The sequence below is a fragment of the Sus scrofa genome, chromosome 1 (genome assembly GCF_000003025.6).
Source record: "Sus scrofa isolate TJ Tabasco breed Duroc chromosome 1, Sscrofa11.1, whole genome shotgun sequence".
In the NCBI taxonomy this organism is placed as follows: Eukaryota; Metazoa; Chordata; class Mammalia; order Artiodactyla; family Suidae; genus Sus; species Sus scrofa.
The window spans coordinates 259401406-259424194 of NC_010443.5; the positions used below are offsets into that span (position 1 = coordinate 259401406).

A 22789-nucleotide genomic window follows, 5' to 3' on the forward strand; every position below is an offset into this window, starting at 1 on the left:
CTCAGTTCTCTCCCTGACTTTTCAAACGTCCACTCAACCTACATATTCATATATATAATAGCCTTCTTAAGCCTGGGTTCAAACCCATGTAGGTTCAAATCCAATTCCTCATGTCCCATCAAAATGGATCCTTTATCCACCATAGCAGTAAGGCAATTCCATCATTGCAGTTGCTCTGGGGGAAACTCTGGGATCCATCTCTGCTTCTCTGTCTCACGAGCATTTTCTCAGTCCATTGCCAAACAGGGTCAGCACTAACGTAAAAATATATCCATAATCCAATCACCTCTCACAACCCTCATTGCCATTTTCTCTTACCTTGATCAACACAACGGCCTCCAAGCTGAGCTCCTTGTTTGTGGCCATGCCCTCTACAAGTCTTTTCCACACAGACTGTCATAGATTAATTTATTTAAAACATAGGTCCAGTCCAGTTACTCCACTGCCCACACTTGCAAAGGCTTCTCATTTCATTCAGAGGAAAATCTAAAGTCTGTTTGCATGGTCTACAACTTTCTCCATGACCTATTCCCTCGCTATCTCTTCGACTCTAAAGGAAACATATTTCTGTATTTTCTTGTTTATTATCTGCTCCCCCCAATGCACTCAAAGTAAACTCCAAAAGGACTGAGACTTGGCTTAGTCACAGCTCTACATCGAGTTCTTATAACAATATCTGAGGTACAGCTCAGTAAATATTATGACATGAATAAGTGAATGTATGAATGACTACATTTCTGGGTATCCTCAGATTTCAGCAAAATATTTTCTCTGCATCCCTTTCCAGTCAGTGAGCTATGGAGGCAGAGATCTGCTCGCTGTACATCCATCTTACCAAATGGATCCTGGATTAAATTACATGGCAATGTCGCTAAAACACTCAATGGGCTTCCTTGGAGAGAGAAGTATAAAAATAAGAAGTTATCATTATGCCATTAGCGTTACTGCACTAGTTCGGCGGTTGCTGCTTTGACTACTAATAGTCTCTGTTCATTTCCATGATCCTTTTTTTCCTTTTGAGTCTCCTCCAATTCTCCTCTTTGTTTTTCCTGGTTCCCTCCACCTTTGCCCTGCTTTGTGAACATGAAAGCCCACACAGTGAATGTCATCGAAGTGCCATTCGTAGAATTCTCCATCTACCAAACTAAGCCTCTGCAGAATCTTTCCTCCCAGCTTCATTCAGAGGCTTTAGTTTGTCTTTTTAAGGCTACACCTGCGGCATATGGAAGCTCCCAGGCCAGGGCAGCTTACAGCAATGCTGGATCCCTAACGCACTGAGGGAGGCCAGGGATCAAACCCGCATACTCATGGACACTAGTTGAGTTCTTAACCCACTGAGCCACAACAGGAACATTTCATTCAGAGGCTCTATTTGAAGAATACAAAGCAACCCATTTTGAGAAGGAAAAACTCTGAAATCAGGTTGTCTGTGTTAAAATTCCAACTCCATCACTTATTAAGTAACTTTGCTTAGCTCCAGGTTCCTCACCTATAAAACAGGGACTTCAGTTATGCCTTCCTCATAGGAATGCTATAAAGATTAAAAATGTATAAATCCAATTATATAATATGAATATGTTAAAATAAATGTTTTAAAATTAAAAATACACAAATATATATATATATATATATAATAAAAATAAATGAACACAGGTCCCTGGCTCACAAGGAAGTTCTTAATAAATGGTATCTATTATTTCTGGTTCCTCTACCCTCAGTCCATGCAGCTTAGCTTCTAGCTGGACTGGACCACCTCCTGCTCTTTTATGTCTCTGTTTTATTCATGTTTTCACTTTGCAGAGGATGTCAAGGTAGAGCAAGTTATTAAATACATTTTTTTTTTTTTTGGTCTTTTTAGGGCCACAACCACGGCATATGGAGATTCCCAGGCTAGGGGTCAAATCAGAGCTGTTGCCGCTGGCCTATGCCACAGCCACAGCAACGCAGGATCCGAGCCATGTCTGTGACCTACACCACAGCTCACAGCAATGCCAGATCTTTAACCCACTGAGCATAGCCAGGGATAGAACCTGCATCCTCATGTATATGAGTCAGATTCATTTCCACTCAACCACAACGGGAACTCCTCAATACATTTTTTAATAGCTGCATATTATATACACAGAAAGGTATACATATAAATCATGTGTGTACAGCTGTATGAATTTTCAAAGAAAACAACCATGTGTGGCCACTGTGATCAAGAAGCACAATTTTACTAAGACTTCTGGAAACCTTTCTGATCCTTCTTCAGTCCCCGTTCCTCCTCCCCAAAGGAATTCTAAAATGATGTATTTGTTGAATTCTGAAATAATGTCTTTGTTTCACTGTTTCTAAGCTGTATAAGAATGGAATTGTACAGTGTTTCCTTTTTCCTGTTGAGTTTTTTTTTTATTCAATGTTACATTTATGAGATTCTTCCATAATGTTACATGAAAGGGTAGTTTACTCTTTCTCATTTCTGTATGTAGCTGATCATGTGAATGTATGACAAGGTGCTTATCCATTTTCTTGTTGATGGGCATTTGGGACCATTTTCCATTTGGGGGGAGAAAAACTCCTAAGAACATTCATGTTTTTGGTGACCATAGGTCATGTACCTGTTGGGCATATTCCTAGTTGTAACTTTTGGGTTATAGGGTGAGGGTGTAGTAGTTTTTACTAGAAGCTGCCAAAAAGAGTTTTCCAATGTGATTGTACTGATTTATTCTTCTGGAGGCAATGCATGTATGTCCCCGCTCTTCCACACTGCCACTCCTTGATATGGTCAGGTTATTTTATTTTATTTTTTAGTTGAACCAGAGTAATTGCTGTTATGACATTGAACTGTTTTAATTTGCCTTTTCTGAGGACTAGTAAAGTTAATCATTTTTTCCAATGTTTACTTGTCATTTCCATACTCCTGTTTGTGAAGTGTCTGTTCAAGTCTTTTACCCATTTTCTTGTCTTACCGGCTTGTCTGCCTTTTTCTTATTGTTTTCAGAGGTTATTTATATATTTAAAACAAGAGTTCCTTGTCAGATACATATATCACAGATATTGCCTTCCACTCTAACATGCACTTTCATCCTAGGAATAGCATCATCAGATGAACAGAAATTCTTACTATTAATGCAGTCCAATTTATCAATCTTTTTCTTTATACTTAGAGCTTTATGTATGCTACTGAATAAATATCACCCTACTCCACATCATAAGATCATCTTCTGTCTTATATTTAAGAAGGCTTTTTTGTTTTACCTTCCATCAGGAGAATATTTTTCCTCCTTTCTATGACTCCCCTACCTAGACAGATAAAATGAATTGCCTCCGCTTCCAAATCCCTGTAATAGTATGCATGGCTTTTACTATCTCTAATATATTACACACTACCTTGAATCATAGGCATTTTCCTCTCCATCCTCTCTATCTTATCCCCATGTTTCAGTCACCCAAATATCTAAATCTATCATGGTCTTTCCACTGAAACCTGATCATGGCGCCTCCTAAGTAACTCCAAAATTGGTCTATTTCTCTTCCAACTGCTCCCTCCATGGTCTAAATCTGTGACATCTCATCTTGACTACTGCAGTAGCTCTTTACTAACAGGTCACCAATTTCCAATCTACTCCTCTCTAATTAACTGAGCACACAATAGCCAGAGTGATCTTCCAAAACATCAATCTCTTTCTGTTACTTCATTTTTTAAACCCATCCATGGTTCCCATTACTCTCAAATTAGTGTTCAATTCATTAATGTGCTGCAGAAGCCTTCTAGGATTTGAAAGATGATTTTGCCTTTCTCACCACTGATGTCTCTGTTTTAATCTCCTAAGGTCTTTTTCATTTCTTTGAAAACCCCTTCATGAAGACTCCTCTCCATAGCCAAGCCCTTTCCCTCTTCTTCATTCTCATCATAAGCATCTTTTTTTGGCAAGAAAACTTCCCTGACTCTCTAGTAGGTTAAGTCCCCATACTGCCAAGTATCAAAGAATCCTCATATTTTTTCTGCATTTGAACTCATTGCACATTATTACCTGTTTAAGCCCATGTTCTTAGATAGAGTGTGTATTTCCTTGGGGCCAAAAGTATGTGTGTCTTGTTCTCCAGCATGTTCTTATACCTAGCTCAATGCCAATGTGAGTTCTTAAAAAAACATCTGCTCAATTGAGTTGAACTGGTTTGTGCTCATATGCCCAGGATCTAGCAGAGGACTTAGCATGTGGTCAGTCTCAATAAAGGTTTAGTGACTCAGCATCTTCATAAAACTCTAGAACCAGTATTGAGAAGGATATGAAGACTACCTATTTCAATCACCAGCCCTAAGTAATGCTGATTAAATAATTTCAGTAATATCCCTACCAAATGTCACCAACTTACAACCCTAAAAACAGAGAGTCACTATCAATTTCAGCAAGACGTTCCAGGTTTGGGCATGAATGTACATTAGAACACCTAGTTCATACTGAGTTTAGACTGAGATCAGGTTTATCCCAGTTAAAAGCCAGGGTCCTTGTAATTTCTCACAAGTAGATCAGGTCTGGCCCATTTTATACACATTACTGAATTTGATTGTCTTTTCTGCAAGATGGCCATTTAGGTATCTGCAGACAAGCTCTTTTGCTCCAAGTCAACCTTCTTTAGTTATCTATCATAAGATATTCTCTTTCAGTTTCTTGAAGTCTCTCTTGAAACTGGATCCAGACTTGGACCCAATCCGTCAGATTGCTCTGACTAATCTAGAATAGAACAAAGCTGTCGTCTCCTTTTTTGGGAATAACATACTTCTAGTAATGTCACCAATGGAAGATAGAGTTTTGGAGGATTGAGGCTTCTGCTATAGGGGCTTATCGAGAAAAGGAATCCAAAATTAGAAGTAAATGTGAATATTTCGAATGAGAAAAGTTGGGGACTTAGAAGGTGAGGTAGTGCTAGATCTTAAGCTTCCTTAGCTTTGCGGTAAATCAGCTTCTAAATGTAAAGATCTTAATAACTTCCTAGCAACATCCTGTTAATCCTCTAAACTTACTCCAATTATAACTCACAGGTCTCTCTACCTCCTGCATGCACAGCAGGATGATCAGAGGTAGAAGGAAGCTGTACTTCCTGGATTCAAACCCTACTCTCACTCCACAAGGTCACTCTAGACATCCCAGGAACTAGGATGTTGAAAATCCTGGTGCACCCAAGCTAGGTCTGTCTTTCTTATTCATTGCTTATCCGGCTTTATCAGACCCATCCATCTACTCCTTTCTCTACTAAAGGGAGTAGGGCTATTCTTCATAAAGTTGAGGTTTTATGTTGTTGGCTTTCATTTGAAAACTAGACCACTTTCTTGGCCTGAATTTCCCTGCAGGATTTTCATTCATTGCTCCCAAGTGGCACTATCAAGCCCTCCCTGAACCACTTTCCAACCATCTTCTATAACAAGAGCGTGAATCAAAGAGTTGCCAAGGAACCAGAATATAAAAGTCATATTAGGCTCTGCTTAGCTCGACCTGCCAATCTCAACCCAACTTTCCTCCCACTGACATTCAGAATCACCTTTATCATATACTTTTCTGGAAGGTCACATTCTTAGTTTGCTTCAAGTTAAAGCATGCCATTTTTTTTTTCTGACTATAAAGTTAATACATGATCATTGTAGAAAGATTAGAAAAAGGAACTGGAAGCCTAAAATAAATCATCTCTAACCTAATCATCCAGGGGCAACCTCTTTTAACATCTCAGCATAATTCCTTGCAATGTTATTTTTCCTTATCCTTTTACATTAAGATCACACCATACATTCAATCAGAAATCATCCATTTTTTAATTAACATTACATCAAATCCTTTTCACAGATCTTGGAAACATTTTGTAAACAGCATTTTAGCACCTGCCTAATATTATGTTGTATGGATGGTACAGAATTCATTTAGTCTCCTCATGTGGAAAATTGAGGTCTTTACATTGTTTTTCTTTTGCTATTGTGCATTATGCTTTTTAGAACAGCACTATCTCTACTTAAAGCTTTGTCATTTTCCCTCTTTATGATGAATTAATCAGGATAAAATACTACTTCAAAGAATATATTGTCTTTAAGGTCTTAAGTGTATATAGAGCATATAATGGACTTGACATATAATAGATAATAAATGTTTATATATTTCAACAAATCAATCCTTATAACTATTGTGTTTTTACTAGCAATGCCTAATAGTATCTACCTCTCTATATTCCAGCCAGCACTGAACATTCTCATTTGCAAACTCTGCTAAAAGCACACACACACACAAAAATAATGTGTGTGTGTATGAATACACTGAAGACCACAAATGATTAACAAATAAGCAGAAAGAAGATTATATAGAACCAAAAAAATTCTGTAAAATGCCCTATAGTTCTTAGAATTCAAATAACATCTGCCAAAATATATTGAGAATCAAACACAATAATGTAGGAAATTCAGAAGCTATGATATGAAACTTTAATATATATTAGATCTGGATCATCTATAAATAACACTGTTTAGACATTTTCATCAAAATAATCAGATAAAGCTCACATTTCCATACTTTGTATCCGAAAACTAATTAATAACCATGAATTTAATGCTCCATATATGTTAAAAATTTTAAAAAGACAACATATCACAACTGCCTTAATTTCCATATTTTCAGTTTTCATTGGTTTCTGTGCCTTTCATCTTCTTCTTCATTCTCTCTCCACACCATGCCTCCTGACACCCTTGCCCCATCCCTCCTCCTCCAGGCTATTTTCTGGTCCCATGGTTTCCACTGACATCTTACCTTGAAGGTGCAGTTTGCTCTCCGTGCTTTGCAGAAGGACGGAACTCACAGAGTCCAGATTGTCATAGCTGTTACAGCCCAGAGGCCCAGTGCGTGTCTCTGTGACCTGGCATGGACATCAAGGGTGACAGATGTGAGACCGATGCCCTTGTCTGGGACTGATCCTGCAGAGTCAGCCCCCAGCAGAGTTAAGGCAGCTAAGAATGTCTTCTGGTCTGAGCCAATGGCCACTTCCTGCACCCCATGCCTGTGTCAGGGACCATGCCTGACTGTCACCAAGCAGACAACAGGACAGTGGGGCACTCTAGCACAGGCTGGAGCTGGATCACCAAGGTTCTACCCCTGGCAGCTTTGTTCTATCACAGAGTCACTTCAAGTAATATATGAACTCATCAGTGGAAACATTATAAGCTATTTCAAAAGCATGGGCTTTAGAATCAGGAGAATCAGTGTGAACTCCTGGCTGGGCCATTTATTTGCTGGGTGACCTCAGGCAGTCACTTCTCCAAGCTTTTGCAACCTGAAGCTAGTAAATCCTTTCCAGGAAGGTTGTAAGACTAAACGTGATGGGCATAAGTGCCTGGCACCTGGCAGATGCTCAATAATAGACATCTTATGACCAAAAGCCTCTGTAAATTGTACTGTGCATTATCGATGAGTACATATGCATTATCATTAAGCATGAACAATAAAATGATACTGATTTAAAAAAAAAAAAACAGCAAAGAGCATAATTGGCTCCACTGCAGAATGAAACAACCCCAAACCTATGGTGATGTGTTCGTAAAACACTGGCTTAGAATGATTGCGGTAGTGGACACCAGGGGAACAGCTATGCAAAAAAAGTAACTCTGAAATATGGAGGGTGCAGCATGGAAAGTGGTTCTTCATCTTTTTAGTCTTCACTTTCCATGATTTAATGTGATCTCTTGTAGGCTTGTTTTGATGTTTGCGTTCAGCTGTAAAGACACAGCATTGATTGTCATGGGGACTGATGACTTGGGAAATGGCCACAAGTAGCTCCAAATGCCAGCTCTGCCTTGTCCAGTTGTGGAGGCCTGGATCAGTAACTCTCTGTCTAAGCCTCAACTTCCCTATCTCTGCAATGTTAGTTATACTGTTACCCACCCTAACAGTAGAGGGATCACACGTTTGAAGGTTCAGCACTTGGAAAATGGAACATATATGGAAGGTTATTAAGCTTTGCTTTTTAAAAATAATTTGTTATTTTGGGGTACAGAATAATGACATAGTGATTGTCCAGTGAGAGCCCAAACTACCAATTGGTTTTGCTAAAGATATGCAGGAGGCAAAAACCACGGGCCAACCCTTCCCATCTGGGTTGGCTGCTCATCTGAAACAAAACTGGCAGGGGGATCATGTATATCCAGCTGCATCCTGAAGTGGGATCAAGAAATGGCTGAAGGAGTTCCCGTTGTGGCACAGCGGAAATGAATCCGACTAGGAACCATGAGGTTTGGGTTCGATCCCTGGCCTTGCTCAGTGGATTAAGGATCCGGTGTTGCTGTGGCTGTGCGTAGGCCGGCAGCTACAACTCCGATTAGACCCCTAGGCTGGGAACCTCCATACGCCATGGGTGTGGGCCTAAAAAGACAAAAGACAAAAAAAAAAAGAAAGAAAAGGCTGAGGACTGAGGATGGTGCTACAGCAAGACCTGTTTCATGAGTGGTCTCTGTGCAATTTCTCTGAGAAACACATCGTAAGGAAGCAGACTGCGTTTTCAGGATAGACAGAAGAGGATAATCTTCTGATGGAGCTTCAATATCTCAATTCCACATCCCATCCAGGGGGGAGAGACCCATTTGGTGATAATGAAAACCAGGCCTTTGCATCACTCCGACTCCGATGGCTTCATAAAGATCCGTCTCTCTCTGTGCTGAGTTCCCTAACAACATAATCCCCCCAATACAGGCGATTCTTCTGGGATAAGCTGGCTCTTTTGTTTGTCCATCTGATTTATTCCTCTCCTCCCTATCTCCCTTCTCAGCACGTCTCTCTCTCCCACATTTCTTCCTCTTCCCTCTTTCAATTTCTGACTCACTTGCTGACTTTCAGCAACACCCGTCAGCACCTTCCCACCCCTTCACACATACACACTTTCCCCCTGGGCATACCTTTTAGATTCTTGATATAAGGCTAGGCCTGCATCTAATTCAGAAGAAATTAGACTGAAAATTGAGAGGTAACATGTAGGTATAATCTGATTAAAGGAAACATAAGATGCCAAAAATCTTCATTGAACCCCTCCAAAGAATGAATCCTTTTTTATCAAAAATGTCCCCCCTCAGTCTCCTTATAAAGCTAATCCCTGAATTTATTGCATGCAAAGTGGGATGTTTTGTTTAAGCACCTATGCTCTAAGGGACTGGACTCAAAGCCCCCAGCTGCTCTTTCCAATGTGGTTGTTTAAATTTAAATAAATTAAAATGGGGAGTTTCATGAGTGGTCTGAATCTGAGGAGCATCCATAAGGATGCAGGTTCAATCCCTGGCCTTGCTCAGTGGATCCGGCATTGCCATAAGCTGTAGTGTAGACTGCAGATGCTGCTCGGATCTGGCATTGCTGTGGCTGTGGCTGCGGCGGGCTTCAACAGCTTGGATTCAACCCCTAGCCCAAGAACTTCCGTAAGCTTCGGGTGTGGCCCTAAAAAGACAAAAAAAAAAAAAAAAAAAAAAAAAAAGAAAGAAAGAAAATGGAAAAAAAAGCTACACATTCAGCTTCTCAGTAGCCACATGTCAAGTGCTCCATAACCCCATATATTCAGTGGCTACTGTCTTGGCCAACAAATATGCAGAGTATTTCCATCATCTTGAAGTATCTATTGGATAGCGTTGGTCTAGATGAGCATGGGTCAGTGCCGGCCAGATTGTCTGTTTTTATAAATAAAGTTTTATTGGAACACAGCCATGCCCATTTTTTACACATTGTCTGTGGCTGATTTTGTGCTATAGCAGCACAGTTGAGTTGTAGCAACAGAGGTCGTATGACCTGCAAAGCCTGAAATATTTATCATTGGCTCTTTACAAAAAATAATTTGTCGACCCCCGGTCTAGAGAGTAGGGGTCTAGTCCCTTTTCATGTACTGGTTAGGTGTGTAACCCTAAGATAAGTCTTTAACCAGTTGGGCCTCAGTTTTTCCATCTGGAAAATGGGGAGAGGAGGATGAAAAACGAAGGTGTTAGTTAACCTATTACCAACCCAGGCATAATCTGACTCTTGGGAGCTCTGTGACCTTGTGAAAATGATTCAGCCACTGCAGGCTCAGTTTTCTCACCTAGAAAGAGCACCTGGAAATCATCCATTCAGAGCTTTAAGAGTAAAGCAGAGTATTACTTAGAACTATGCCATGACCATAGTCAGTGCTGCCCCAGGAAATCAGTACCTGTGGTCACCTTAATGACCCTGTTCAGGGCACTGCAGGGCACTTGACAACCTTGGTCAGAGTGGTTAGCTGGGTGTGCTGTTAACTCCATGGGATGAAGCCAAGGATTTCTTCTTCCCTTAGGCCTGCCTGTGTTGCAGTGCTGCTGTCTTAGGAACCTGCCATCCGAAGCCATCCTCACCTTGATTGCTCCAGTTGATATCTGGATCTCATGGAGCCTCCTCATGGTGCCATCGCGGTCGACAAAGTAGGACGATGCAAGCTGGTGCAGAGCTTCAACACTTTGAGTGGCATTCCCTGACTTCCTGTCCAGGCGACTTTTATCCATGTACATGGTCAAGGCCTCCTCCCCTGCAGGGAAAAGGACAGAAGCTCAGGCAACCTGTCGAGCTCTGGGATGGGTAGAAAGGTTCCAGGACTCGGATGCTGAAAACAGCATCAAAACTCCAACTAATTTTGCCCAAATGTCCTTCTGCTCTGAAAATCAAGAGCACAATGAAAGTGAGACGTGCGGAGGTGGCTGTAAGCACCAAGTTCCAGTGAGACGAGGGTCATGAAAACACTCTTAGTCATCAAGTCCAGCTCCTACTAATCCATCTCATAATTCTCACCAGCATCATCTTGTAACACCAGTATCACACTTCCTCTCTTTGAGGCTCATTCTTTTCTGTAAAATGATGGACTTGCCATAGATGGTCCCTTGCATTCCTTTCTCCTCCTCTGTTTCCTCATCACCATGCAGTTCTTCCTTTTCCTCCTCTCACTTCTCTCCTCTCCTTTTCCCCTCTTCCTGCTTCCTTTCCTTTCTCTCTTTCTACTTCTACTACCCCTTCCTAGATAGATGGATGGATGGATGCACGCATGGATGGATAGAAAGACAAAGAGAGAGGTTTAGACATAGTTTAGACATACACAGATAGTCAGATAGGGATAACTATGTGTCTCTCTAGGGAGGAAAAACTCAACTGTCAGCTCTGTGAAGTCAGTGTCTACATTAGCCTTTGCTTTACCCTTTGTGCAAAGCCCAGTGCTTGGCATATAGTGGACAGTAAATAGTCTATCAGTTTTTTTTCATTCATTCAATAAATATTTCTTATGTTATATCTGGGGGAGAGGGGAGATGACAAGAAAGTTAGGCATAGGATGGAAAATAGAGAGAGAGAACCTTTTAAAATACATTCCAAGAAGTTTTCCTTAGAAATACGTGCATAGATTACCAACAGAACTAACTCATGGCGCCTTTTGTTTTGCACAACAAGATGTTTCCCCAGAACTTCAGGAAGGAAGCCCCAGACATGCCATCCAAGTAGATCTGATAGTTATACCTTAGCTGAGAGGGATCCTTCATTCTCAACTAACTGTGGACTTGGGGACATGTCTTCACCTCTCTGTTCCTCAGTTTGTTCCTGAACAAATTTAGGAGAAGAATAGCACCTCCTTGGTAGGGTAATTAAGAATAAATTAATTAATACATGTTCATTGTAGCAATCAAAAATCATTTGGTGTCATAGTAAAAAGCAGTGTCTAGACTATATATATATATATATATATATATATATATATATACACACACACACATATATATACACACACATATATACATACACACACACATATGCATACATATATATACATGTGTATATATATATACGCATATATACACACACACACACACACACACTTTTTTTTTTAAGCCTGTAGCTGTGGCATATGGAGGTTCCCAGGCTAGGGGTTGAATCAGAGCTGCAGCTGCTGGCCTACACCACAGCCACAGCACCTCGGGATTCAAGATGCATGTTTGAACTATGCCATAGGTTGCAACCACACCAGGTCCTTAACCCGCAGAGTGAGGCCAGGGATCGAACCCATATTCTCGTGGACACTGTTGGGTTCCTAGCTTGCTGAGCCACAACAGGAACTCTTAGACACTGTTTTCTTTTTTTTTGTTTTTTTTTAATAATGGACTGGCACTAGCTATTTCAGCAAGATACTAACCCTCTCCGTACTTCAGTTTCTTCATATGTAAAATTGGGGGTACTCACTGTACTTACATCACAGGGCTATCATAGAATTAAATTGTAAATTACATGCAGAACTTGAGCTCTGCCTGGCACATAGTAAGCCCCATGGAATTGTTAACCACTATTATTCAATTACGGCAAAATATCAACAATATCAGATTTATCCTAACATCTAATAAACCCAGTACAATAGACTAGTCAGAGAAAAAACATTACCAGAACTTTCTGAGAACAAAAGCCTGATGTCTAAGAAAACTGACACATTTCTTTAGAACACTGGTGATTTTTTTGAGTTGAAGGGAGAAAAAAAAAAATTACTTTCTGAAGAACAGTGTCATCCGAGGAGGTGGGAACATTCCTGACCTAGAGGTTAATTCCGCCACCTAGGATTCCTCCATGATAGCTTCTAGAATGTGCTTTCATTGTCATTCAGAGCCCTTCACATGCAGCCTCCAGCCTGTCTCCTCAGCACTGTCTCCCTCCCTGTGTTCCAGCCAAACCATTCTTTCTGCCTCCAGAATTTATTCTTGCCAATTTTCCTCGCAGGCTTCCCTCAGACTCTCTTTCTTTCAGCTGGAATGCCACTGTGTCCCTCCCAGCAATGTCTCACTGTTGAAATCTTATCCAGCCTTCTGAGCTCAATTCAAATGTCACTCCCTCTTCCTACCCTCTGTCCTTGACCTGGCATCTCCTCTTCCCTCTTCAGAACCTGCTCAGCCATCACCTTCCTGATGTGGTTTCCCCAGCCACACCCCCACCCGTGAACCATGTCGTCACCTTCCTCTATCACTCTCTAGTGTGTCCACTCCATGTAGCTCAGCATGCGTGCACTGGGTGACCAATGAATAAGACAGTGTTCCCATTCTAGAGTCAGTCACCCAGTGATGGCATCCATGCCTCTCAGGACAGGTGCCACTAGCCAAGCATGGCTACTGATCCCTGCAAACGTGGCTGGTCCAAAGGCAATGTACTATACCTGTAAACTATGCAGAGGAGCTCCAAGATCTGGAAAATGTTTTTTTTTTTAATTTTTTTTTAAAAAGTAAAATATCTCAGTAATTAATAAATGCTGGAGAAAGTCTGAAGAAAGTGGAACCTTCCTACACTGTTGATGGGAATGTAAATTAGTGCAGCCACTATGGAGAACAGTAGGGAGGTTCCTCACAAAAACTAAAAATAGAGCTACTATATGATCCAGCAATCCCACTCCTGGGCATATATCCAGAAAAGATGAAACTTTAACTTGAAAAGATACATGTACCCCAGTGTTCACAGCAGCACTATTTACAACAGCCAAAACATGGAAATAACCAAAATGCTCATCAACAGATGTTTGGTTTAAGAGGATGTGAAGTGAGTATATATATATGTATCATTAAAAAGAATGAAATCCTGGATAGACCTAGAGATGATCATACTAAGTGAAGTAAATCAGAGAAAGAAAAACAAATGTTATATGTAGATGCTAAAAAAATAATACAAATGAATCTATACACAAAACAGAAACAGACACAATAGACATTTAAAACAAACTTATGGTATCTGCATCACTTTGTTGCGCTGCAGAAATTATTACAACACCGTAAATCAACTATACTTAATAAACAAACATATGGTTACTAAAGGGGAAGGGAGAGTGGGGAAGAGATAAATCAGGAGTATGGGATGGGCAAATACAGACTACTATACATAAAATAGATAAGTAACAACAATTTACTGTATGACACAGGGAACACTATTCAACATCTTATAATAACCTATAATGGAAAATAATCCGACGTTTGTATATAACTGAATCACTCTGCTGTATACCTGAAACTAACACCATATTTTAAATCAACTATACTTCCATTAAAAAAACAAAAATATAACTGTTGCAGAGAAAAATAAAAATCTCATTGACAATTTGTATATTACATGTTGAAATGATATTATTTTGGACATACATTAAATGAAATATGTTGCTAAATTGATTCAATTCTACCCTTTTGCTTTCACTTTTAAAAATGTGGGAGGTCCCTGGTGGCCTAGTGGTTAAGGATTCTGAGTTGTCACTGCTGTAGTGTGGGTTCTATCCCTGGTCCATAACTTCCACATGCTGCAGGTGCAGCCAAATAAAATAAAATAAAATAAAATAAAATCTATTAAAGTGTCATTGGAAAAAAAAACTTTTAATGGCTATGTGACTCATATGTATGGCTCATGTTATATTTCTACTGGCTAACACTGGTCTAGGGAGACAAAGACACACTAGATGCAGAATAAGGATAAAGCAATGCATGATGTGGAATGAATGAAAGAATGGTTCCTGCATCCCTGTTGATGATGTGGGACCTAGGACACTGATGATCCAGTCCCTCCAGCTGCACCCCTTGCTGCTCTCTAGTTAGGCTCTATCCTGCACAAACGCTCCCTGTTTTCTCTCATTGTTGAGACTCTCCTTTTCAGTTTCTCTCCTGGCTAACTTCTATTCATCCCTCAGTGTCACCTAAAACAATACCTCCTCTGGGAAGTCTTCCTTGAATTCCCCACTGTTTACCAAAATGAATGTAAGACCTCTAACCACATGTTCGCAAAGCCTTTTATTTCTCCAACATTTCCTGACGATTGCTTATTTATCAGCCTTGTTTCCTTTACTGGAGGAAAAGCTCTGTGAAATGAGTGAGTATCTAAGAGTCTTTCAGGATTTCATTGTCATTGCCCAGCCCAATATGGGCTTATCTTATGTGCTTAGCAAATGATTTGAGTGGATGGATAAAGACGGAAGTGGGCCAACAGTACAGTGTTTGTTGGGTGATTCAGCTGCCTCCACTGTTAGCCTGAAATCTTCCAGTGAGAAGATTCCTCATCATCAAAATTCATCTCTGGGTTCTACATGCCTTAAGTGGAGTTCAGAATAAGAAACTAATGTTTGCATCTTCCCACGAAGGCTCACCAGTTATGCAGTAGGACATGACTTTTTTTGTCCAGCCTTTGGGACTCTGCAGGGACCTGAATAGATGTGGCTTAAAAATGACTTTGTAGGAGTTCCCATCGTGGCGCAGTGGTTAACGAATCCGACTAAGAACCATGAGGTTGCGGGTTCGGTCCCTGCGCTTGCTCAGTGGGTTAACGATCCGGCGTTGCCGTGAGCTGTGGTGTAGGTCGCAGACGTGGCTCGGATCCCACGTTGCTGTGGCTCTGGCGGAGGCTGGTGGCTACAGCTCCAATTCGACCCCTAGCCTGGGAATCTCCATATGCCGCGGGAGCGGCCCAAGAAATAGCAAAAAAAAAAAAAAAAAAAAGACTTTGTAGGAGTTCCTGTTGTGGCTCAGAGGTAACGAACTCAACTAGTACTCATGAGGATGTGGGTTCAATCCCTGGCCTCGCTCAGGGGTTTAAGGATCTGGCCTTGCTGTGAACTGTGGTGTAGGTTTAAGATGTGACTTGGATCCTGAGTTGCTGTGGCTGTGGCTGTGGCGTAGGCTGGCAGCCATAGCTCCAATTCGACCCCTAGTCTGGGAACCTCCATGTGCTGTGAGTGCAGCCTTAAAAAGACCAAAAAAAAAAAAAAAAATGACTTCGTATACATTTAGACTTTGAGTTCCAGGGGTGGTGAGAGGTGGCCTGGGGGAGCAAGGATGCTATCTGATTCTCTCTCTCTTTTTTTTTAATGTTCCCCATGTTTCTTCCAAGCCAAATGAAGAATGAATGTTCAGTTATCATTTGATGGATGGATGGATGATAGATGATTAAATGGACAGATGAACTGATCAAGGGGTGGAGAGATTAATGATTAAATAAGTGAATATATGACTGAAGTTAAAGCCAGGAGGCAGAGGAAATAAATATTACAAGTGTCGGCTCAGGTTCTCCAAGGGGGCCTGTGAAAGAGGAGGTGAAATAGTCCAGATCCCTCTGGACTGAGAACTGGCAGACGCAAACCTTAGATCAAGAGGGGTTAATGGGCTGCTTGCTACATTATTAGGACTTAATTTCTTGTTTATTAAGAGAATGTTCTGTTTAGAGTTACTCTCCCGTCTGGGCATTCCTGCAAATTGCCACTTCGCCCCACCTAAGCCTTTCCTCCACCTCTCTGTCCTCGGAGGGCTTTGCCTCACTCTCTGTAGCACTTGCTTCAGAGGGGAGCCAAGTGGGACTCGGACACATAGGGGATGGAGGATGAGGGGGTGCAGACCATTTTACCTTCTGAGTCAACACGGGCCACCCTTTGCAGAAAGGGGATGGGGATGTCTGGACTTGAGGCCTCTGGGGCCTCTTGCATCCTTTCCTGCTGAGCCCCTGTGACTTTATTCTCAGCCTTCCTCTTAGCCAAGAGCAGCTCCCAAAATACAGGGTGGGAGATGAGTAGACACCCAAACATTTCCACAAGCACATAAAGCGTGAGCTCTCACGTCCAGAAAGACAGTCATGCAATACACATGCATTTGCATATGTGGGCAAGCTTACACACACACATGTATGTATACAGGACATCCATACACATGTGTGTATGTGTGCATTGCATATGGATGTATGTCTGCATACAGCTTAACTTCCACCCAAGCAGAGGCAGGCATCTGTGCACGTCCATCTGTGCAGGGAGACGTGCACCCCTGTGCTCATGCACAGGCTTAGTCATATACATCACACGGGACACTCAGCCTCCAAGGTATTTCCTTTGGTCCAAAATAGAGTCTTCAGAGGGCCTAAGAGAAATTGCTATCCCTGTATCTATGTGTGCCATTCCAGACTTCCATTTTTTTCTCCTTCACCAGCACCCATAAAAAAAAAAAATCACTCACACCAAGTACTTGCGTTTCGTAGATTTCACCCAACATGGGAGGATCCCAGGGAAATGTCTTAGATGCCGCCCTCCCACCGGCTCCACTTCCTCCTTCTCACCCCCTCTCCTTCCTCTTCCCTCTCCCTCAGGGAGTCAAACAAAAAAATGTACGTGTCCTATATGTGTCAGTTTAAGGATCGTCTTGTGTTGTTTGAGCATGCCCTCAGGAACTCACCTGACACCTCAAACAGCTTATCAAAGCATTTCTTCTAAATGAATACGGTGTTCTCCTTAGGAAGAATTATAATGAATCAAATTCTCCGCACCTTCTTGTTATTTAGATGGAAAAACTGATAGGCAGACAGGAAAGTGAATTTCTCAGTGTCTTCCATTCATCTAGTGGGAGGGAGGAATGGGCTTTAAGGCCAACTCCCCAAGTTTTTTAGCCTCACTACATGATAATAATAATAATAGTAAGAATAACAATAACAACAAAAGCAAGAACACCCGTTTGTTAGGGACCAGACACTGCACTCAGCCCTTTTAATGCATCATTTTATCTGATCTTCATACTATGCATGGAAGATGTACTACTATGACTTTTACTTATAAAAGAGGAAACCGAGGCTGAGAGTATTGTGAAAACTGCCAAGATGACACAAACCTGAGGACAAATAGGAGGTAGGATGGAAACCCAGGCAATCAAGCTGCAGAGCCTGCCTTGGTCCACGCCCTGCAACTTAACCACCTCCTTTCTCTCTCATTGCATGGCAGGCTCTTAAGAAATACTTTCCCACAAATGAATGAATGAAGTGATGATGTAAGAAGGGTGTCACATGGTGGCTGGTACACGGTATTGGGTCAACACTAACCTCCCTCCTTTCCCCCTCCCCACCCCTCCACACTGAGGATCGAGTGAACATATACGGCTTGCTGTCCAATACTGGAACTCAATCCAAAGCTTAGCATATTTTAAAGTGTGCTGTAAAAACAGGAGAGCAACAAGGTTCTGTGAATAATTCACCACCTTGCCTTGGAGAAATTAAAAATATATTTCACTACAAAAGAAAAATCTCTGTTATGTGGGATGTCTGGAGACTTGGAGAGAACACAGTTCCTAATGGAAGAACTGCATTTGTCCCAGTAATTGTTTTTGTGTTTTTGTTTTTTTCCAAGTGAAATGGGAGATGGGAGAACTCTAAAGAAAAGAGGACAAGTGAATGTCACAGTTGGTGTAGAAGTGATTTTTTTTGCACTTTAAGAGAAAGTAGAATTTATACCACATGGTTTAACATGTGAGTGTTTATGAATACGCGTTGGCTGGTTGGTTGTTGGATTGGGTGGGTTGGCAGGTGAATGAAGTGGTTAAAGAGATGACAGATGTTGGGTCAAAAAAAAAAAAAAAAAAAAGCAGACGTTTTGGACAGAAAACCCTGAATTAAAAACTTAGTCTTGGAGTTCCCGTCATGGTTTGGTGGTTAAGGAACCCGACAAGTATCCATGAGGATGCAGGTTTGATCCCTGGCCTTGCTCAGTGGATTAAGGATCTGGCACTGCCGTGAGCTGTGGTGTAGGTTGCAGATGTGGCTCGGATCCCAGGTTGTTGTGGTTGTGGTATAGGCAAGCAACTACAGCTCTGATTCAGCCCCTAGCCTGGGAACCTCCATATGCCATGGGTGGTGCCCTAAAACGACTCTCACACACAAAAAACCCTTAGTCTTGTCATTTCCTATGAGTCTCATTTCTGATGAGCCTCATCTTCCTTAGCTATGAAATGGAGATAATATAACTTAACTTGCTATTTTTGAGGACTGAAGACAACGTACAATGCCTGCTATGGGCAAATACTCAAGGAGAAAACTAATGTGAGTAGCTGAGGAGGAGGTATGAATGAATGAATTTGCTCAACCAATCTCTCCACCCACACTCTCATCATCACATTTTCAATCCTGTCTTCTTTGCAATGCATACTATGTGCTCAGCCTAGAAAGCTTTACCACCCTCCTTCTACCCAGACAACTCCTGCTGAGCTAAAACTTCCACCTCCTCCATGAAGTTTCTACTCCTCTCCAGCTTGCAGCCCTCACCCCTCCTCTGAAGGAGAGGATCAACTGTTACCATTATGCCTGAGCCTATCCACCTGCCTCTCTCAATACACAGATCTTGTTTCGCTGACACAGGCCATATCTAAATGCAGCACTGCAGCTCTCTGAGCAGATGGCATGATGCTCCATCACCAAAGAGGCTTTCTCAAAATTCAATGGACCCAGTCATTGTGGCAGAAAATTGATGTCATAATATAAAATGATGTACGTGGGCAAGACTCATAAGCATCTAAACGCACTAGTCTCTACCACTTCCCATTTTCCTTGCATTTTTTTCCTTCTCCCCTCTGATCCTTACTCCCTTAAAGATGAACTGGACATGATGGGGAGGGATGGGTAGAGCTGAGCAGGGTGGAACAATTAGTCTGTGTTCCTATGAATCAACTCCAAACCCATGTTGTGAAATAGATAACCTCAAGTTATCAATCTCGAAAACAGACTTAAATAAACAAAGGCACTTCTCGAAACAACATCTGATGTTTAACTATTTCCCCAGATTAGACTGCATTCCAAAGGAACTAACACGATAATATTAAATACTCCAGATGAATTGAGCTAATTCCAAGGTGAAGCCGTATTTCCACAAAATTTAATAAACCCTCAGGTTAGACTCTCCCAGAGAAAGGAATCAACCAAGACAATCTGGCTTATCTGGCAGTACATGCTTTGGAGTGATGTAGGATGGCAGAGATGTTAAGGTGGCTTTGAGTCTAGGACATCCTGCCCTTCCCCTCCCTCCCAAAGTCATGACAAGGCTATGGCCCAGCAGCTGTCGACCTACCTCCCAAGGTAGCTGAGATGAGGAGGTGGGTGCCGTACTTTTTGATGATGGTATCGATGAACTGCTGAGTGGTGGGTCTCCTGCCAAGCAGGCGGATGCTCCTTTGAAACTCCGGCATGAGGGGCACTGGATGACGGACCAGGTCTCTCCTCTCGATGGCTGTGTTCCTCACCTTCCAACGGGCAAACTCCCTGAGCAGAAGAGATGAGTGACACTCTCAACTTACCACCTCAACCTCCAAGCCAAAGTCCACCCAACCATCCCATCCAGACATCTATCCCTAGGTGAGAGAGCACCCACAACTGTTTTTGATATTTACAGACTGATACATAGATCTGGAGTGCTCAGCCCTCATTGGCCGAGCAAATATTTACTGAGCAGTGTTCTCATCACTGGGATAACTGCAGTGAACCAGACAGACCATCGTGAGAACAGTCATGTTCTCACGATGCTTACGGAGCATTAGGGTTGAGAGTCATTGTCATCAACTTCCTTATTCATCTCCCTCATTGTGACTGATATGATAGAGATGGCATCTTCTTAGGTTCATGGCACGTGGTACATGGTAGGAGTCATACGTATGCTAGCTGGATGAATAAATAAAAAGAGAAAAGGAAGGAAGGCCATGGTACGTACCAATGGATAAGACGTAAGGCACAGAACAACCTGAAACCTGTTCTAAGACAATTCCACAACCAACACTTAACCCCAGAGCTCCATTTCATTCAAAATGTTTACATGCTTTCATTGAGCAACTATTGTTTGGAAGCAATTAAGCTATCTTCTGAAGGCCATGTAAGGGAATTTCCACTCTTCCCTTCACTAAGGACAGAGAAAAATCAAGACTGAGGAGCAGTGAACTCTGAAATCCAAACTCAAAGTCTCTCTCTGTCTCTTATCAACACTGTGGCATGATCCTGGGCCTAGGATGTCACGTCTCTGGATCTGCATTTCCTTACTTATAAAATCCAATCAATGTTATCTATTTCCTATGGCTGGTGCACACATTATATGAAACAGAGGGTGTGAAAATACCTTTGGAAAATGCCAGGCGCTGATCCAATGTGAAAGTTTTATAACTTTTATTTCCCTGTATAGTCACAGGAGTGTAAATTATTAAAGGTTCACGGATGACAAAGAGGGAGCATGCAAACCAAATACAAGTAGACATTTAAAGGGCCTTGGCTCAGGTTGTTCTGCTTTTAAACATGACCTTTGTTCCTACCAAAGATAGAGGTTCCCCAGGATCAACCAGCTCTCTGACCTGTCTGAGTTACAAGCCCCAGGTCCCTTGAGGAAAACAGACCAGCCCAAGAGGACTGTAAGGTCTGCCCAGATAAATGATGGGAATGAGAGTTTAATGAAAAGGTCTCTCTCTTCTGCCACGAGATGGGAGAGACGAATGAAGGAAGGGCACAGAGCAAGAAGAAGCAGAAGAGGTAGGGGATCATGCTGGAATATGTCTCAGTAATTTAATGGTGGAGTCTGACCCCTGACAAAACTGTGTCTGGAAAAAAAAAAAAAAAAAGGCTTTCAAACTGGAATACATTTCCAAGCCTCAGAGCTTATGGTCTGTGCCTACTGAAGACATTTCCGTCCATAATTCATCACATAGTTTGAATTCTAAATAAAGTCAGCTCAGTACTCTGCATGCCGTAGGTACGTATTGAATCAATCAACTGCACTAAATGAGCCTTGCGGGGCGCCCACTAAATGCAAAATATCATGTGTGCAGAGGACACATCCCAATCTTACGTCCTTAAGAAGCTCACAGTCTGGCAGGAAAGACGTGTCCAGTCGATTGTAAACCACAGACTACAGGATACAGAAGGAACACAGATCTCTGAGGTCTCTAGGGAAAGCTTCAGTGAAGAGGTCATATCCTAATTATAGTTTTGAAGTTTACATGCAATTTAAATAAACAGAAATGTTAAAAAACAAACAACATGGATGAAAGGACAGGGGCAGAGTGAGTGTGGGGAGGGGTGTATAACATGTTATGGGAAGGGCTGAACAGGAGGGGAGATGTATGAAGAAGAGGGTATGAAAGGAGCAGAAATGGAGCAAGTGGGGTGACCAGACATGAGGGCAGAATATGGGATGTGAGAGCCAGAGAGGAATCCTATAGGTGTGGCAGGTAGCTGGTGACACAAGTCCTAAAGATGACTGCTCTCTGGTGTTATACTCCTGCGTAATCTCCTCCCCTTGAGCATAGGCTTCGCAGGACCCAGTGACCTGCCTCTAACATACACAAGGTGAAGGTGATTAGGTTACAAAATATGCCAACCTCCATTTTGTACTCCCCCTGCCCTGCCCCATCTCTCTTTCTCTGAGTCTCTCTTTGTCTCTGTCTCTCTCTTGATGGCATGTTGTGAGATGTTCTATTGAGAGACCTATAGTGCAAGGAGCCGAGGGAAGCCTCTGGCCAGTAGTTTCTGAGGGACTGAGTCATCATAAGTGATCAAACTCTGACAATAATCATGTGTGTGATCTGGGAGGCAGATCCTTCCCAGGGGATCCTTGGAATGACGACAGCAGGGAAAGAGCAAGGGCACCCAGCTAAGGGGAGACAGATTCCCTACCCACAGCCACTTTGAGATAATACATATTGCTGTATAAAGTCACTAACTTGTGGGGTATTTTGTTACTCAGCATTAGATGACCAATAAAAGAAAAGGAGAATCATATTTTGGAGGAAAGAGTGTTTCTTTATCATCCTATCCCTGAAATTTGTAAAATATACCTACAACTTAAACATATATATAAACATAGAAACATGTCCATTTCAGTATAATAGACAAATACATAGTTCTATATTTGTATATTATATATAGGGATATATAACATTATATACTTACAACATAAGGTGTACTTATAACTTATGATCATGGGTTACTATTTTTTGCATTTGACTATGTCTACATTTCTCAAAACTAACGTACAT

General features: G+C 41.7%; 1 protein-coding gene across 4 annotated transcripts in view; it reads right to left on the reverse strand.

The window, feature by feature from the left end:
* Positions 1 to 22789, reverse strand: part of BRINP1 (BMP/retinoic acid inducible neural specific 1) — a 194246-nt gene that overhangs the window by 51047 nt on the left and 120410 nt on the right. For all 4 annotated transcript variants that reach the window (XM_021077997.1, XM_021078073.1, XM_021078035.1 and 1 more), the window contains 3 exon segments: positions 19846 to 20036; positions 10355 to 10524; positions 6771 to 6876 (listed from right to left, as the gene is read on the reverse strand). In XM_021077997.1, the coding sequence (XP_020933656.1) occupies positions 6771 to 6876; positions 10355 to 10524; positions 19846 to 20036 (467 nt within the window).